The sequence below is a fragment of the Ursus americanus genome, chromosome 18 (genome assembly GCF_024610735.1).
Source record: "Ursus americanus isolate L20-20 chromosome 18, mUrsAme1.1.p, whole genome shotgun sequence".
In the NCBI taxonomy this organism is placed as follows: domain Eukaryota; kingdom Metazoa; phylum Chordata; class Mammalia; order Carnivora; family Ursidae; genus Ursus; species Ursus americanus.
The window spans coordinates 20,341,947-20,361,771 of NC_142144.1; the positions used below are offsets into that span (position 1 = coordinate 20,341,947).

A 19,825-nucleotide genomic window follows, 5' to 3' on the forward strand; every position below is an offset into this window, starting at 1 on the left:
GCACATGCAAGTGAGGGAGGGGAGACTGCATCTGGACTCACCTCAGGAATCGCTCACGGGCCACAGTGCCCACAAAGGACAGAGAGAGAACTCCGGCTGGCAAGATGGTGGGGGTCAGCAAGGAGATGAGAAACCTGGGTTCCTGAGTTCAGGTTTTCTCAGTTCCGCTTAACACATGCCCCCTTTTTGGAAAATAGAAAAGCCTTGTGCTTCCTCTAACTATACTGAAAGTTCTAGAGCCAGATTTCAAGAGTTGAAATACCACATCCACCACTTCCTAGATGGGTGACCCGGGGCCTCTCCAGGCCTCAGCTTCCGTTTCTGGATAATAACAACCACCTCATAAGGTTGTTATGAGGTTAAACAAGATATTATGCATAAAATACTTGGTGCCTGGCATAGATTAAATGCTCCACAAATATTTAATCGTTCTGATCAGTGTTAATATTGTAAATTGCTCTTCATAAAAGATAATCTGCCATGTGCACACTCCTCCCCCAGTCAAGAAAGAACGTTATGAAGTTCATTCCAAGTCATATAGAAAGGTTTCTTTTTTGTTTTCCACATATAAAATATTATTTTTTTTTTTAAAGATTTTTATTTATTTATGTGACAGAGATAGAGACAGCCAGCGAGAGAGGGAACACAAGCAGGGGGAGTAGGAGAGGAAGAAGCAGGCTCATAGCGGAGGAGCCTGATGTGGGGCTCGAACCCATAACGCCGGGATCACGCCCTGAGCCGAAGGCAGACGCTTAACCGCTGTGCCACCCAGGCGCCCCTAAAATATTATTAAACAGTTCTTTCAAGCTCCACATCACCCTTCACCCATGCTACCTCACCCCGAGATTTCTCCAGAGATCAGAGATGAGTTAACACCAAAATACATTAGCATGCGATCGCCCGGGGCACCCCGGAACTGGGGCAGTGGCTCTAACAGCACAAGGGAGAGGACAGATCAGGCCCGGCTGGTGGAGACGGAACTGACAGATGTGGCAACTAACTGCACGTGAGAAATGAGATACAGGAAGTCAGAGAGGAGCGGGAAGTCTGCAGTCTGGTGGCGAGGGCGGCAGAAGTGCACCGTGGGGCTCGGGACGAAGGGCAGGGGCACAGACCCGGGAAAGGAGGCAGCTACGGCCATGGGAAGGGGGAGACCCCCCTCCGCAGGAGGGGCTGAGACAACCCAACAACAACACCTGATTTTAATATGAGGACTTGAACAGATCTACCAATGGCCAGCAGGCAGAGGCAGAGGCAGAGGTGGTGCTCATCACCAATCATTAGGGAAACGCAACTCAAAGCCACAGTGAGAGCCACCTCCCACCCACTGAGCTGGCTACTCACAACAACAGCAACATAACAAGTGTTAGCTAGGGTGTAGGAAACTGGAACCTCCACACAAGCGTAAAACAGTAGGGCACGTCCCCAAAAGCTAAAAACAGAATTACCACATGACCCAGCAACTCCCTTCCGGGGGTGTGCCCAAGAGACTGCCAGCGGGGTCTCACAGAGACATCCGTACACCTGTTCGCGGCATCGTTCACGATCGACAAAGGTAGAAGCAACTCACGTGTCTGTCGATGGTCGGATGGATCAACAAAAAGGGGTATATATCCAGTGGACTATTATTCAGCCTTCGAGAGGAAGGAAATTCTGGCCCGGGCTACAACATGGATGAGCCCTGAGGACATCATGCTAAGTGAAATAAGCCAGTTACCAAAAGACAACTATCATGATTCTACTTCTAAGAGCTAGTGAAGCAGTCACACTCACGGAGACAGAAAGCACATCGGTGGTTGCCAGGGGCCAGCAGGGAGGGGAAATGGGGATGTGTTTAATGGCTACGGAGTTTCATTTCCCCAAGGTGAAAAGAGTTTTGGAGATCCGTGGCATAACGCTGCGGATTTACTTCACGCTACTGAACTGTACACTTAAAAACAGATGGTAATTTTGGTTATGTGTGTTCTGCCATGATTCAGATTTTTTTTAAACTATGGGGAAAATCAAAGAGGAGGCTGGGGGTGGTGCCTGAAGGGGAGAAATAATGGAGAAACCTAAACGTGTGGGGCTAGTAAAGGGATCAGCAAAGGTGACTCAGAAAGATGAGCACAGAAGCAGGAAGTGAGTCAGGGTGAGCGGAGCCACAGAAACACAAGGATGGAGGGATTAGGAGGAGGAGAGGGGGAAGGGCTAAAAGGAAGAGACTAAGAGGAAGGGGGAATTGGGATGAGCCGTCCGAAGAGACCAGCTAAAGGTGCCCAACTTAATGAAGAGGAAGGCGGCTGGCATTCTCACTTTTGGCTCTTTCTGGATGGTGTCCTTGTGACAATCGGTTCACTGACTTCTTAGCTTAAATGCTTAGCTCAGTGTTTTAATTTTTTGACTGAGGTGTCGTTAGAGTTGTGGTATCTTGTGTCTGAAGGATGTTGAGACAGAATCATTCAATGCTGTTGGTAGGCTATCGCTTATCACAAGACACCAACAAGAAAAGAAATTACCAGGTGGGCCCTCAAAAGACAACACTTCTAAATAGAGACACAATGGCTCCCTTCTCTCTCATGAGAATTTCCATTACAGAATATGGGTTGTTGGAGCGATGGGAGAAGGGTAATGTGAGAAGAGCTCAGCCATTTTTGTGTGTTGGGGAGCAGGGTGGGAAGCAAATTCACTCAACACTCATTTAAAAAATGAGCTCTCCTATGTACCAGGCATTTCTAGGCCCTACAATATAAATCTCTGCCTATGTTTCCTTCTTGGAGTTAGGTTGGAGATATCACATTATCTGCTTCCTTGATGACAGTAGGTTAGTAAAGTCACCAAAGATTATATAAGGCAGACATGATCCCAAGACTTGGGGGAGAGAGAGAGTTCATGGCTGCTATGGGACAGGTCCCAGGACCAACGACAAAACCAGTTCAAGATGGTGGTCTTCTCAGTCACATGCTGCTGTGTGAAAGGTGGGGCAGAGCTTCCTCACTGGTGCTGTGTGAATGAGGTAGTATCGACCCCCCACGCTGGTCACCTTGTTTCAAGCAACCTGGCCTGTCTATCCAGGCGCACTATACAAATATTTTCATTTTCTACATGAGTCAGAGATGAAAAAAAGTCGAGAAAACACTGAGATAGGGTAAAGATCAATAAGAGGCTACTGAACTGGGCAAACAGGAAGTTACTGGTTCCCTGAAAGAATGCTTTAAACACGCACACACACACACAGACACAGAAACAAATTTCAGAGAATGGCCGGTAAGGAGGAAGAAGTGAGGGCATGAGACGGGCAGAAAGCAGGTGCACTGAGAACAGAGAAGCCATGAGCTCACCTGCGTGTGACTGGCAGTTGCTCACAGACACGGAAACGAAGACCCAAGAGAAGGTCTACATTCTCTCCCCCAGCCGCACTAGTGTTCACCTGCACGTGCTTACAAAAGCCAGAACCTCGACGGAGCAAAGCTTGCTGGGAGCCCCAGAGTGGGGATGAAGGGTTCTAACGTCAGAGCCAGACACATCCGAGGGCCAGGTCCAACTCCACCGCTTGTTAGCTTTGGCACGCATACTGTGTAATTCCCCTGAGCCCAGGTTCCTCATCTTTACAATGGGAATAACTGCACTATGGAAGGTGCTGTAGGAACTACATAAGGGAGGTGACAGAGTCCTGCCCTTCCTTGGCTGACATGACCTCTGGCTTTCTAACCCAGACTGGGATCGCGGTCACCGTGGAGAGAATGGGGAGACGTCAGGCACGTCTCTCCTCACTCGTCCGAAGTGTCTGAAAACGAGAGATGACTTTGCAAAACTCTTGGGTCTGGAGGAGCTCCACGTGAAGAAGCCTCCTTGCCCACTTCTTGCTTTAGAATTAGAGTTCTTGCTCCCTGCCACATTCCCCAGCCCAGAATGGTCACCATGCTGGCGGTTCTAAGAGCTCTGAAAGGTCCATGCTCTTCAAGAGGTCTGTCCAAGTGATCCCAAGTTCCATTTCCCTTCCCTTCTTCTGCTCACCCAGAGAAGCAACAGCTCAGTATATCCTGTTCTCTGCTCCCACCCACCTCCACATGACGCACCTTCTCACCTCGAAGACAACACTACCTGTTTCCAGCAGCTTCTTCACCTGGCGTCGGACCCACTACAAGGCCACCTGTGGGTCAGGGCCTAAAATAGCATCCTTCTCCCCACCCCCTCTTTTTCAATCTTCTGAAGATAACTGTAAGACATTTATAAAGCATTCTCCCTTGGCACCCTCCTTTGTTCTTTCTGGAATCACACGAATAGATTAACACTGAAAAGAGTTCATCGTAGAGTGGAGTAAAATGTGCAACTTCCCTCCATGGTTTACTCTTATTGTTCATGTTAGCGTGTGAGCTTCCTGTCCGGTTTTAAAGGCAATTCCTCGGCCCCTCTTCGCGTCTAGTAACAGCTCTGATACCCGCCCCCCCCCCCCAGCTTCTAAGGAGGGTCACCTTTGAAGGTTTACACAAGTCCACGGTCCTGATGCATCAGAAGGCAGCCTGCAAAGTGCCTATAATTTCTCAGACCTCCAAGTTCAGACGAGGCAAGCCAAGTCCACGCAATTTGAAGGTCCACTCGCCTGACAAGAAAGCACCTCAGGCTCTGCTGAGTTTTCTCAACCTTAGAAACAAAGCAAAACCTTAAATTTTGTGACACAAACATTTGCCCTCAGCTCTAGGCCTCATCCCTGCGCTCGGCCAAGCTGCGGTCAGCAGCAGGGGCCACAGGACGTCTCTCCTTCCTCCTCACGCGGTCACCCCAGTGTGAAATTCACAGTGAGGGCCGTGGAGACCCACAAGGCCATTTCTTTCTTCTGGGTTTTGGTGAAGTGATCAGATTCTGGAACCTCTCCACGGAGGCTTCACAAGACTTCAACTTGCTCAAAACAAGGTAAGCCTCCAGGCTTGCTAAGTCCCTCAGATGTTGTTAACATGCCCAGAGCCCTGAGAAAACTGTCCGTCTGTGGGTAAGAATCCTCTCCTTCCCGGCATCCCCACGACCAACCTGCAAGCAATCTTGCTACTGCTCTCATCATGGACAGCAGAGCCTGCTGGGTCCTTGGGGTAAGAATCTGTCCTGACCTATTTCCTGACACCCTGGCTCTTCTCTCACCAACAGCAGCTCTGGGAAGCAGAGCTCAAAACCACACACAACAAAACACAGCAAGACATTCAGCTCCTCAGACGTCTGAGAGAGACGTCTCTCTACCCGCTGATTGGTTGTTAGGGAGGTCAGGCATTCGGGAGGGCTGAGAAGGGGAAACTTTAGGACACAAGGTAACCAGGCCCAAACAGTGGAGTCAAAATAAATAAATAAATAAGCAAAATTAAAAAAAAAAAGAGCCATAAGGGCAACAAGCCAGGAAAACAAAGATGACAGTCAGCATTCCTGCTAGAACAAGCGAGGCTCGTATGGAAGCAGAGGCCTCACCACGGGCATCTGTTCCTGCATCCCACACGATGCCGCCCTTCACAGCCATCCCACGTATGAAGCCCACGAGGGCTCATGGGCCAGCCAATCCGAGCGGGACGACAGAGCTGGGATGTGAACCCAGGGCCGCCTGAGGCGAAATCCTGTGCTCTTTCGGCCAAACCCTTGTCCACCTGGGGAGGCCGCCGCCCACGGAGCCCTCCGCGGCCCACCGAAATAGCTGCTGCCCCAGATCCGGAACCGGCGGCACAAGTTCTCCCACTGGGAGACCACACCCGCTGGTGCACTGCCATCGTGATGGTCCCGTTTTGTTCATGACCACACTGGCTAAAGAAGGGCGAAATTAACATGGGCCTGGCTCGGCATGCCACCAGAAAGAGGGAAGACCAAGACTGCCTGCCCACAGTGCGCTAAGAGCACGCAGGCATGTGGAGACCTACTGGTTAGTCCCGCCGGCTGGAGAGAAACCCGTCCCCCTCTTCTAGGAACTGCTGTGGTCAAGAGAAGGAGTCGCTCCAGGGGGGTGAAAACAGCAGCAGCAAGAGGATTTCAACACCCACTGGGAGGAGAAGAGGAGTCACCCAGGTCCGCAGGGAGCGTACAGCAACGAGTCAGGGGCCCCAGCTTGGGGGTGGAACGTGGGAGCCAGACAACCGCTGTTCCCTCGGCCCCATCTGCTCCAAGGTGGTGCGACCTTCGGGCAGCCAGCAAGCCAAGGCACAGTCAGCATTCCGTTTGGCCTGTTATTCATAACCTTCAGCTCCCGTCTTTACAAAGGAACCGTCCCGTACAGAGTGGAACATATATTAAATGACAACCCAGCCTCCGAGAAAGCTTGTATCCGGTGCTGAGCAGGGATGAATGCTGACAGGACATCTTTTAAATACAGAATCTTCATCTTCCAAACTAGGCCAGTGGCAGAACTTGCTGTCTCTCCCTCCCTTCCTCCCTCCCTAGCCAGGAAAAGGGACTTCTCTATTTATATTGGAAAGCGAAATTGTTAGAATGAGATTTCAAGGGGCGCCTCAGTGGCTCAGTCAGTTAAGCGCCTGACCTTGATCTCAGGGTCATGAGTTCAAGACCAGCATGGAGCTTACTTTAAAAAAAGAAAGAAAGAAATTTCGAAATATATAAACACAGTATTTCATGTCATTCCTTTAAGGGGCACCGTGTTCCAGAATACCACAGGAACGGTTAGGAACCGGTCAAGGGAACAGGCAGCTGGAAGAAAGGGCGTGGCCATGCACACAGCTACATCCCCATCACCGTCCCCTTGTGACACACAGGACGGAAGCAGACCAACAGCCTGTGGCAAGAGGAATGGGCCAGAGGTGCCTAGCCTTCTGGCCAAGTCCCAGCGGCACACACCGGGCCAATGACAAGAGTCCCTATCCCTATCCCCTGACTTTCCATCAGACGTAGGCAGCCTACTCTCCATGTCGGTCACTACAGGGGACACACGAACCAATGCAACAAACGTGTATTGTACAGCGTCCAGCACGCAGGGCAGACCTCAGGTAGCCAGAGAGCTGGGCAATTTACGGAGCTGCTTTGTGGCTCATTCCTCGCCCACGAAATGGGGAAAGAACAATGCCTTCCCTCTGGGCCTCACGTGACTGTTGTGGTGATCATGTGAAGAAATAAATAAATATATATATATGTATAAAGTACTATATGGAGTCAAGGCGTGCCATTCCTGAGGTGTGGGTTTTGAATTTCCAAAGCTGGCTCCTTTCCAGGTGCGTCTCGGCACGGCTACAGCAGAAGGAGACAAACTGTTCTGATGTCAGACTATTTCCCTGAACCGCGTGCCCCTGCGATTTAACTTTTTTTTTTTTTTTTAAAGATTTTATTTATTTATTTGACAGAGAAATAGCCAGCGAGAGAGGGAACACAAGCAGGGGGAGCGGGGAGAGGAAGAAGCAGGCTCCCAGCGGAGGAGCCCGATGTGGGACTCGATCCCGGAACGCCGGGATCACGCCCTGAGCCGAAGGCAGATGCTTTAACGACTGCGCTACCCAGGCGCCCCTGCGATTTAACTTTTTAATAACATTCCCCACCCCACCCCTTTTCTGAAAACAAATACACCTTCCAAACAAAGAGGAGCACAGTAACATCACGGTAACTCAGAGGCTGTAACACGTGCTAGCTGTGAGATCCTGGGCCTTGGTTTGCTCATCTCTCAAGCGGGAATAATAGCGGGACCCAAACCACGTGACTGTTGTATGGAATCAGTGAGATACTGTAAAGAGCTTTGCACCCAACTTGCGTGTTGGCTATTATGAATCTTGTTTTTATCTTGTTTTATCCTGGGGAGAAAAAGGCAACAAACGGCAGAGGGCAAGACAACAGATGCATGTTGACCTTATGCTCCTCTGTCTGGACCCAGAGCCCTTAAGGACGCTCAGTGCTTCTTGAACTACGTGGCAAAGGACCACGATCTGTTGGCTTCCCCGCCCAGTCCAAAAAGTCATAGACCTACTGTGCGTAACTAGAAGCGTTTGCTCCACATGAGCTAGTCGGACAACACTCCTGCTGCACGTTCAATACCGAATTGCTGTAAAGCGGTTGACTCTCAGCGTCTACACCTTCCTTGTCATGGGTCGGGAACAGTTAGCGGATGAGTTAGCAAAGCACACTTTTGAGAACAGGGATCTAGACTGTTCTTTCCCCTTTCTCCTCAATCCCATTTTACAGAGAGAGGAACTGCCCCTGAATGGCAAAGCTGAAAGTCAAAAACAAACAAACAAAAAACCAAAAGCAAAAAAACCCTCAGGAAACAGCAGAAAACTCAACCCCAAGTACACATTAGAAAGTTCCAGAAATAAGAATATCAAAGAGAACAGAGGACAGTAACAGCAAGAACGCAGCCCAGCTGGGGCTGACCACCACAGCTGCATGGACCTAGAGACAAGGCTTCACTCGGCACCAGTGGGACAGTTACGGCTGCAGCCCTGAGCAGCCCAGCCCTCCCGGCGTGGCCTCCCTGACCTTGGGGCGGTCTTCCTTCCTCAGAGCCACGGCTTCAAGTTTGGCTTCGTACTCCGCTTGCACTTGGTCCCTCTTCTTCAGGACGCTCTGCAGGAGGAGAAAGGGGAAGCATGTCACACGCGTTCACAAAGGAGCCTCCCAGCCCCGGGCAGTTGCTTCTCTACCCCATCCCTCCCCAAGTCATGGCACACCCAGGCCCCGCCACCTGCTCCCTGGACAGTCTGGCTGCCGTGTGACACGTGACATGGACTCTGGAGGAAGCGGGTGGAAGACAGGTGGGACCATTCTCCGAGCTTTCTGGTGCAGTAACTCAGGCTGATGCCGAAGGTGACGGAAGCTCTGGGCGAGGACAAGTAGGGGTAACAGCCCCAGCCATACTGATGAGAGGACTTGGCTGTGCTGAAATGTGAGGCCTGGCAGGTGACAATGCAGGATGTTCTCTGAACCGCTCATGGAAAAGTCTATGTCAGGAGAGTTCTTGACTCTGGTTCACCGAGTTGATCCCTGGTGGACTGATTTGCTCACGGATCCAGCTGCTCGGCTGTCCCCCCCGCTCTAGCCCAGGCATCCAAAGAGCAAAGAGATACCACCCCTACCTGAGCGGGTCCAGCCAGGGAAGAGGCACAGACGTAGCACAAAGCTGCATCAGTGCACGAGGCCAGAATCCCTAGAACCACACGGTGAGCCTGCGAGGGGGAGTGGCAAATGCGCTCCAACAGAGCCAGCCTCGCCAGGGCTAGGGTGAGGCAAGCCAGGTGCCCGGAACACATAACTGAAGGAGACAATCACTCTCGGGCCCCTGTAAGTGCAAGGTCGGCACCTGAGTGTCTCCCTAAATCTGTGCCCTGGGTGCCTCCCTTGGCCCACCTGGTGCTGGCTCCGCCACTGAGACCCCGCTCGGTCGGACGGAAAAGAATGCAATCCACAGCCTAGAAAAGCATCCGTCTCATCCAAGGGTTTCTTTTTTCTTCTTTTAGTGTAAGAAGCATGAGCGGCAAATCAAGAGTGACAAGAATTTTCTTTCCCACTCACTGAGAAGCCACAAAGTGCTGTCAAAGTTTCTAATCTCATTCTTTTCCCAGAGGCACCTTCCTGCAGAGTAGGGAGTCAGGCAGGAGGGAGCCATTCCTTGGCTAAGCAGTGGGCACCTTGTGTCCCTGATAATAAAAAGTGAGGAGTGGCTGAATAGTTGGGTGCGCTCTGGGGGAAACCTTCTAATGGAAGATGTCAACGCAGGGAACCTCAAGTCTTCCCCTGAAGTAAATATTTCCTTTGGGAAGTGTTTTACCCCGTGAAGAACATGAGGAAAAAACCTGCGATAGAGTAGCTTTTCTTTGCTCCTTGTCTTTCTCCTGGACACTCTGAAGGTCCCTCCCCACGCTCACCAAGCTCTGAGTAGGAACGTCTGCAGTGCTGCTCAACAGAACTCTTTATTACGATGGAAACTTTCCATCATCTGCACTTAGCCCCACCTGCTGATTGAACTCTTGAAATTGTCTGGGGTGACCGAGGGACTGGATTTAAATTTTTGTTGAACTAACTGGAATTTAAACTTCAATAGCTACCTATGGCTAGGGGCTGCCATATTGGACAGCACATAAGATAAAGTAAAAACAAAAAAGTCAGGGGTCCTTTCTGGATTTTATAGAACCCAGAAAATATTCTAAATCTACTAGTCTGGTACTAGCAGGAGTAAAAATCATCATCTCTAGACACAAATGTGGTTCTCCAAGGCACAAGGGAACAAGCAGGGAGGGGCTGACTGGAATCCTCATTCCTGCCGCGGACTCTCATCGTGGGACACCTCATCTCTTACTGGAAAAAGCACATACGCAGAGTAGGAATGGGCTGGGCTGTTCCGGGGATACTCTGTCAGTGTGGCAAGAACCTGGTAACCAAAGCTAGAAGTGCTCTCAAAGCAATGCGTTGGAACCCAGTCAGGACAGTGTGGGGCTTCCTGTCTGTCGTTCTGCCCCGGGACTCTGCTGAGGGTGCCAAGGCCCCCAGAGGGGAGGGATGGCACGAGCTCCACACAGCTAGAACAGATAAGATGCATCTCCTCTCCCTATCCTACAGCAGGTGAGGGGGCCCCAAGATTTAGCCATACTCACTTCGCTAGTAGCCTGGGCCCTCTCTGGCCCAGGGGAGAGGTGGGCCTCTGACTCCTCAGCCACTGCTAACCCCCCCCCCCCACCGGTCACCTAGAGTGGCCAGAATGCTGCCTTCTCATGCACACGGCTGGAGGGTTTGCACTACCATCCCCCACCTCTCTGGACGGCAGAAAGACTCACAAGGCGCCTGAAGAAGTGAAAGGATATTATCCCCATTTCACAGGCAAGAACACTGAAGTACAGTGGAGGGACCTGGTGGAGGCCACACTGCTAATGGCATAGTGGTGACTCAGGCATTTCCTGCCACATTCCAGGACAGCGTGTCGCTTCCCGGCCTGAGTGCGAGCCCAGCCACGCTACGGGTTGGGAAACAGGTTTCTGAATCGAGCTAAACTAAACTACCATCCTTGTTAAAAGCATCGTTGCACACAGTTGGTGATGACCCGCAAGGACCAGCCTTGTACTCCGAACAACACAGGCTATGTTGACAAAACTGGTCAAACCGGCCTATGGCTGACGGGGCCTGAGCCTGAGACTGCCAAGGGACCCGGTCAGCAGCTACAGAGAGGTCCCTCTGCCCCTGAGTGACGAGCAAAGCTAGGCATCCTTGAGCTGCTCACAGAACTCTGGAGGGTCTCTGATGCCGGAGGCGAACGTGAACCAAAAGGTGAAGTGCGTGCAGGTACTTCTCCCTGCTACTTTGCGCCCCTCTGCCGCTTCCCCATCGAGCCTTCCTCACCCAGTTTCGGCCCTGCCTTTCCATGTCTTCACTCATGACCCAGGTGCTGGGGCTCCAGGAGAGAACAAAACACACAAAACACGTACCTTCATGGAGCTTACGTTCCAGAAAGGAGGCAGATATCGCACAGTAAAATATACTAACATATGGGGAATAAGGTAGTGCTGAGTGGAGGAGGAAAAAGAAAATGGGACAGGAGGATACAAAGGGCCAAGGGTTTGGGGGACGGCAGAATTGTCCATAAATTGGCCAGGAAGGGCTCGATGAGAGAGTGACTTGTAATTAGACACAAAATACATTGTTCTCATACGCTGTGTTTGTTTGTTTGAATGTAGAACATTTCACGGTGATTTTGAAATGGCCCTAGTAATCTGGTACCTCACTACCCCTCCTTTCAAATGTAGAGACGAAAAACGACTCCATTTCCTTGACAAACAAACTGCAAGGAAAAAGAGACAGGGAGGGATTTTTTTTTTAAATGCTTAAGAAACATATCGAGCAAAGTATGGATTTTATTTGGATCACAATTTCAAAAAACACCTACAAAAGCAGTGTCTGAGACAATTGGGGAAAAGGACGCTAACTAGATATTTGAGGAAATCTTAAAAAAATTTTAGGTGTGATAATAATGTGGTTCTTTTTTTAAAAGAACACTTGTATTTTAGAGATATGTACTAAATTTTTTTGTACGAAGTGATCTGATGCCTGGGATTTGCTTTAAAATAACCCAGGGAGTGGGGGTTGGAGCAGGTGGGAGCCGAGCTGGAACAGGGCAGATCACGAGTGGGCCACAGCTGGAGCCGGCTGACGGGTACATGGGGGACCGTGGTACCTCCACTCTACTTTTGGACGGTTCCATTTTGCCATAATAAAGAAGTTAAACAATGGAACCATAATACCAGTCATCCAAACTGTTAATAACAAGCTAATAATAACCACTGAACTACAATGACAACAGTGTCTGGAAGTTAAATCACAGATACATACTGTGGTTTGGCTTTCAATCTCTATACTGGCTTTTTTCCATGAAAATACCACAACTGTCAGCATCAACTGGAAGGCTCAACATCCCTCCTCCAGCCCCAGGGCTCATGCTCACGTCTTCCAACAGTGAGACCGTAGGCTCACAAACTTAGAGGATGAAGAAGAGGGAGCCCCCAAAACAGCCCCTAGTGCAAAAGGTCAGCAGTCACCAAAAAGCTACCTCGAGTCTGGAAGGTTTCTAAGCTTCAGATCTTTGTGTAAGAGGGACATTAGGGTGCAGGGTGGGGGAAGCAGATGAAAGCAGCAGGAACAGCTCAGCCATGCATAGAGGACTGTCGAAGAGAAATGTTCATCTTCCGTTGTGCCAGGGGCTGATGACCCAAAAGACCCAAGTGGACAATAATGAGTGTTTGGTAATAAAAATGCTCAGATGGGAATAAAAATCAAATACTAACATAGCGCTGTGGCTTGTTTTTGGGTGGCCATTTAGGACAATATTTTCCTGTAGACAGGAACATGAGTCTGACCTTGGTCCTGGTGACATAATTTCTGATTAAATGATGGAACTTGGGTTGCCCCTTTTGACATGCTCTTTTTATATCTTCATTCTGTCAAAAATGGACCACCTGTGAGTTAAATTTTCTAGGGCAATGTGGGTAATATTAAAGCCACACACTTCCCTCTAGTTCTAAAACATATTTGTTACAGAAAATTTGGAAAATAAAGAAAAACATACAAGAGGGGGAAAATCTTATCTTCTAGGCACAACCAGTAACACTTATGTCTTTACTTCTAGTTTGTTCTCTGAATAGACTTCTTTGATGTTTCCCATTTCTGTGTCTTCTCTTCCTGGCAGACTGTTATTTAGATGTTGGATACTGAGGTCTGGTCCTTTCATTTGCATACTTTTTTCTCTCGAATTCTCCATCTATCTTTTTGTTTTACTTTACATGTCATTTCCTTAACTTTTTCTTCTAACTCTTCCATTTTTTTTTCATTTCTATCATGGTTTTAATTGCCATGATCTCTTTGTTCTCTAGGTACTAAAAAAAAGTCTTGTTTTATGGTTGTGCCATCTCTTTCTAAAGATATTAATGATTTTCTTTTCCTGGAAATTTTCTTCTCCCTCAATGATGTTTCACTGAATATACTTTTTTCCTTTGTTTTTACTTGATATTCACATTAGAATTGTCTCTTAAATATTCAGTGACCTTGTCTGCCCCCTCATCCACGAGGGAACACTAAAAAACTGATTGAAAGCTCTCCGCACATTAAGGGCTTGTTGACAATTCTCTACAGGGACCCTGCTGGGTCTTTTCATTGAGGATCCTTCTCCCTCGATCAGTATCTTCAAATCTCTTCTCTTGGCCTGTTTAGATTTTTACAGAAAAGGCTCTTCTAATCCTTGCAGGGAAGATACAAGGCTGAGAACCAAGCAGAGGAAGTGGACTAGGAGTCTCGGCATTCGGTAATATTTTACTCAGCATCCTGATTTTAGGATTTTAGCCCCTAACCTCAACTGTGCCTGGGGTCCCGGGTCCGGAGACCTTGTTTTACCTCCCCCGGAGAATATGCCTCCAGTTCTCCCAGAGGACAGAAGGGACAGTGGCCCCTGGGTGAGGAGGGAGGTCAGCGCTGGAAGCTCTAACTTCTTCTTAAACAGATTCCTGACCAATCTTTCTCTTCAGCTCTCTTTCCTCCCATCCCAGAGGCACTGGGTGCTGCCAATTCTCCACCTTTTTGAAGGATTCCACAGTGTAAACCAGGTGGTCTCCAAGTTTTTTCCCCCACAGTCGATTTCAAAGGCAGTTTCTTCAGTCACGTAAGCCCCTTATCACCTCCTGGTTTGCTCTCCAGTCCCTACTTTACTGCTACTGTTTCCTCTCCTGTTGCTCTTTATCTTTGCAGGCTTAGACTTCAAACAAACAAACAAACAAACAAACAAACAAACAAACAAACAAACAAACCACTCTAGTGTCATCCTGGTGCGGTTTCATGAAAAAGGAGTTTATATATTTAGTCTGCCATCACCGAGAATCTCAGATTGTTAATTTTTATATATTTGTCTTTTTAAAACATTTGAGATCATGTACATTTCTACATCCTGCTTCTTCATTCCTCCAAGAAATTATGCCCTCAATCTATAATTACTTTTATTTAGGAAAGAGGACCTTCCCCCCCCGACTCATTTTCCAGAAAATCTTCCGTTTTGGAGGCGACTGGGTAGCTCCATCAGTTAAGCATCTGCCTTCAGCTCAGGTCATGATCTCAGGGGTGCTGGGATCCAGCCCCGTGTGGGGCTCCCTACTCAGTGGGAAGCCTGCTTCTCCCTCTCCCTCTGCCCCTCCACTCCCCACTCGTGTTCACTCACTCTCTCTCAAATAAATAAATATATAATCTTAAAAAAAAAAAACAAAAAAGAAAGAAAAAGAAAAAAATCTGTTTTTGTTTTCCAAGGCACTAGAAGTGGTCAACCTGAAGCCTAGTCACTCGACTCATTAGCTCCACCTTGTGGCTCATAGGGGAAAAGGAGGGGAGGCTGGAAAAAAATCCACAAAGAACCGACATTTGGAAAAAGCTATCCGGAAACATTGTTCAAAGTATCTCCAACTCAAAGACAAACTATGTCTTTAAAACCAAACTTCTGCATCCACGTCTCATACCTCCAATGACCTCCACGCTATTAAATACAACAGTCCCTGTGGATCATGCTCCTTTTAAAAACATTTCTCTGGTCTTCCTCTACTTTTTTTCTCCTACTGCACTACCAATCCTTCTGAGTCTCCTTTTCTATTTGTTCCTCCTCCTACTTAGGTACTAGGCCACTAAATATTGTCGTGCCTCAGAGCCAGGCCTAGACTAGTTACCTGGATCTCATTTCACTAGATGGTCCACTCCCACCATCTACATGCAAACAACTCCCACATTTCTATTCCCACCCTGAACTAAACTCATAACCAATTGCCATGACATCTCTACCTTAACGACTAATAGGCATTTTGTAACTCAGTGTGGCCAAAACAATTTGATTCCCAACTGCCCAATCTGTTCTGCCCCAAACTTCCCCATCCTAATGAACAGCAACCACTGTCCACCCAGTCACTGAAGCCAAAAACCCAGAAGTCATCACCAATCCCTCCTTTCCTGACTTCACATTAATATAGCAGGAAGCCTGGTCAGCCCTTCATCCAAAATCTACCCCAATCCACCATGTAGCCCAAGCTCTACCACCATAGTTATCTGCCACGTGGCTCCCTGTGACGGTCTCTTAAATGTCTCCCTGCCTCCACTCTCAGTCCCTACAACCCATTCTCCACATTGTTGTAGCACCAGCTGTCTTCTTAAAGTAAAAACTGTATCCTGGGGCGCCTGGGTGGCACAGCGGTTAAGCGTCTGCCTTCGGCTCAGGGCGTGATCCCGGTGATCCGGGATCGAGCCCCACATCAGGCTCTTCCGCTATGAGCCTGCTTCTTCCTCTCCCACTCCCCCTGCTTGTGTTCCCTCTCTCGCTGGCTGTCTCTATCTCTGTCGAATAAATAAAAATAAAATCTTAAAAAAAAAAAACTGTATCCTGTCATTCCCCTGCATAAACCCTGCCTTCCCTTTTGTTCCTAAGACTAAAACCCAGGACTCTTTTGCCAACCATGGCCTTGAAGATGCTACTACTATGTACGTCCTGGCCCCTACCTATCTCTCTGACCTCATCTCTTCCTGCTTGCTCCCTTGCTCATTGGACTCCACTCACAGAAGCCTTTCTGATCTGCAAAGACACCAAGCTCATTTCTGCTTTAGAACATTTGTACTGGCGGTTCCTTCTGCCTAAAATGCTCAATCCTCTGATCCTTGCACAGATAACTCCTATATGTTATTCAAGTCTCCAACTGAAGCCACTTCCTCTGTGTGGCTTTTCCTTACCACCCTCTTCTGACTCAACCCACCCACAAATGACTGTTCTGCAAGACCTCTGAGTTAAGCATGTTCCTTGACTTGTAGGTAAACCATCTCTTAAAAATAACAAGATACGGGACATGCAGTAGTTATATCCCAGTTAATGTTTCAAATGGACCACGATGTCAAATTCAATGAAATATTTGCTAACCACCTTCTATGAATAAGGCAGTAGGGAAATAAGATGGTCCTACTCTAACCTTCTTAAAGCTTCCCCTACTCATGTCCTGGTCACAATGATCCAGTCCTCAAAAGGCACGCCTGAAATCCATAAGGATTCGAAGATGTTCTCTCCCAGCCCATCGCTACTGAATTATATTTTCCCCACACATAGCCCATAGGATGTGAAATCCCATATAAGGGCTCACGTGCACACGTCTTCGGGGTGCTTAATCTGAGTCCTGGGCCTGAGGGTAACTTTGGTATCTCTCCCTCTCACACGCTGTTCACTACCTCTCCTCAGCATCCCTGAAATACATGACCTCAACCATCTTTCTAGCACAAGCTGTCCCCATTGTTCACTGAACATTGTCCATGTCTTCCACATGGCCTGATAACAACCCTACTTTTTCCGTGCTTTCTTTCTACCTCCAAAGGGAACCGAGTGTACCCAGCCACAAGCGCATTCAAAGAGAGACAATTTTAGACTCAGCCTTGAAAACCAGGAACTGATCTGGTTTGCTTTTTGGCCAAGAGTAAAGACACAGGTACAAGGTGACAGCTTATTAGAATTATGGCCATGGAACAGCAAAAAGATTTACTGAGGGGGTTCTATTTCTTCATCTATAAAATGAGCAAGACAGACAAGATGATCGAGATCTAGGAGGTGAAGTCAGTCAAGAGACCTTTTCAAACTCAGAGAGGAACCCCAACCTTAGCCCCATTAGGAGAGGGCTTCGATGATCTCCAGCATTTTCTCCACGCAGGGCTCAGCTGACCCACAACTACTTCAAATTCCTAAGGCGTGGGTCTCTCGTTCCAAACGATGAGGAAGAATACTTGCTTCGGTCCACTCGAGGCCCTCATAATGGAGCAGACTGATAAAACGTCACCACACCAAAACCTCCCCACCAAAACAAAACGGGAAGGACTTGCTCTGTTCTGAAGACCACACAGTAGTTGGTACTGAACGTGTCACAGCCAGGCCTTCGGCAAGCTCTCTACACTCTATGTTTGGTTTTCATGCTGAACAGCAAAGTCGATCCCACTTAAAGTTATTTTGGAAATGGAACTATATGACTGTTGCAGAGGAATAAAATTCAGCTAAGAATTCTAAAAGAGCAGCAATATTATAAGACAAAGGCAGGGGAGCCACTTGAGACACCTAGCCCCCTCTCCCAGCGTCTTTAGACCTGGCCACGCAGACTCCGACCATCATTAGGAATGTGAAACAGCTGAACATCAGTCTAGCCTTGCAGGGAGAAAGTACTGGAGATACGGACCCACGCAGTCGTGGCTTTGGCATCAAGTCACCCCATCTTATCCAGACCACTCTGCAGCGACATTTTCCCTTTAGAAAGAATGGGAGTGGGTTGACCTCATTTCTTTCGAACGAGGCTTAGCTGAGCTCACCAAAGGGGCAGAGCTAGGGTTTCAGAGACCGCCAGTCAACACTTCCTCTTTCCTATGCCCTTCCCAGAAAACACTGCATACACTCCCCTTCTCCCAGCCCGATTAACCTGATTAATGTTTATTCAGGCTTAGTGAACAAGTAACTCAATACATATGCCTCACACAGGGGGTGAAGAAAGAGAGCAAACAAACAAATGTTTCTTTGATGTAGAACTTCAATTACTCACATAAGCTTATGCCACACTATATAATCATATTTTGATAAAGATGCCAGATAAACCTTAGCTAAATGACAATTTCAAATCCTGCTTCAAGTACAAATATATATTAAGTACTAACATACCTGCCATGTGCAAGAACAAAGTAATTTGTATTGTAATATCCCAGGACTGTGTATGCATCAGATTTTCAGTCTGGCAAGGTTAGGGGAGCATTTTTGATGAAGACTGTTAGTCTATATAAGAGACAAATTCAAAGACACCCCAGGGATTGTATAATTTTATTTTTGTCCTCAAAAATAGATACTACTAATTTTATAAGTAAAGCAAAATATCCTGGCTCATTTTAAGCAAGTTACGATGCCTTTTTTTTGAGATGTAATTGACATACATTATATTAGTTTCAGGTATACAAAATAATGATTTGTATATATTGTGAAATGATCAACACAATAAGACTAGTTAACGTCCATCACCACACATGGCTATAAATTTTTCTTTGGAAAACTTTAGGATCTACTCTCCTAGCAACTTTCAAATATACAATACAGTATTAAGTATAGTCACCATGCTGTGTATGACATCCCATGACCTATTTATTACTTATAACTGGAAGTTCATACCTTTTGAGTCCCCTCACCCATTCCACCCACCCCCAACCCCAGATTGCCTTTCTCTACCTGCTTTGGCCACAGAATTAAATATGCCATGTGTAGGTCTCATTAAAAAAAATAAAAATAAAAAAATAAACCCAATGTAATAGGGGGAAATGAGTGGGAAATTTGTGGAATCAGGAGCCGTGGTTTTCAGCCTCAGTTCCAGTAATTACCAACAAAATTGCCTCAGGCTAATGATGTCACATGTGAGTTTTATCCCTATCATCACCATGACTACCATCATTTCCACTCTACAGATAAGGAAATTCATAACATTTCCCAGCACATTGTGAGATCCAGACCCAATCCTGTCATTGAAAGTGTTTTATTATCAGCTTTATAGAGCACACATGAGACAGTGATTCATTCTAGCAGGAACATTTTCCATTGTCCACAATTTAACGTGTATCAAGAGCCTTAAAAGGTTCATATCCAGTGAAACAAAATGGAACATGGGCAGTGGGTATACGGGAGTTTGTCATACTATTCTCTTTGCTTCTATTGTATGCTTGAAATTTTCCATAAGGGCTTTTTTTTTTTTTTAAGTTTTTATAACTAGTTCATTCATTACTTTTTACTCCTCTTCTTAAGGTGTAGAATATTTTCATATTGCCATGATTTTTCTGGTTTTCCATTTTTACAACCCAAAGTTGTCTGATGAGTTTCTTTCAAGAGATTCTTGTCAATCCTCAGCCTGAGCCGTAGATCTGCCCCCAAAACAGATCAATAAATCAGAGGTCTCCTTTGGGAAATAAGAAGATGAGCTACTTAGGATGTTCAACACAGAGCGACATAACTTTTTCTATTGGTAAAGAAGCCTGACTCTTTTCTCTAACTGGTGTCGCATCGTAGGAGTCCCTGTAGCTGTGCTATCAAACAGGTCTAAGTACTGGCTGGGGTAATTTCTAGTGTGGGCATTAAAGCATCTGACCCTATCCTTATTCTGCATTTAGAATTTGAGGCTGGAAATCATTTGTCCTCACAGCTCCTGTCTTTTCTCGTCCATTGCCGCTAGATCAAAGCCATTCTGATTCTTATTGCATTTGTACATCTCTTCCCTCTCCCTCTTTCCTTAAAAGCTTTTCAAATCTTATAACTTCCATTCTACAATTTTACAGTGATATGCTGTGGGTTGGCTCTCTCTTCATTTCTTTTGCTGGGCAAGCAGTATGT

At 47.3% G+C, this 19,825-nt stretch overlaps 1 protein-coding gene across 5 annotated transcripts in view; it reads right to left on the bottom strand.

The window, feature by feature from the left end:
• The window catches only part of SNX30 (sorting nexin family member 30), a 110,341-nt gene that overhangs the window by 15,204 nt on the left and 75,312 nt on the right, over positions 1-19,825 (bottom strand). For 4 of the 5 annotated variants that reach the window (XR_015727345.1, XM_045814795.2, XM_045814793.2 and 1 more), the window contains exon 7: positions 8,425-8,511. Coding sequence is in view for 4 of the 5 variants with exons in the window: in XM_045814795.2 (XP_045670751.2) it covers positions 8,425-8,511 (87 nt within the window). In the remaining variant the exon portion in view is untranslated. Of the gene's footprint in view, positions 1-8,424; positions 19,395-19,825 lie in introns of those variants that run through there. The other variant, XM_045814796.2, reaches the window with a different exon arrangement.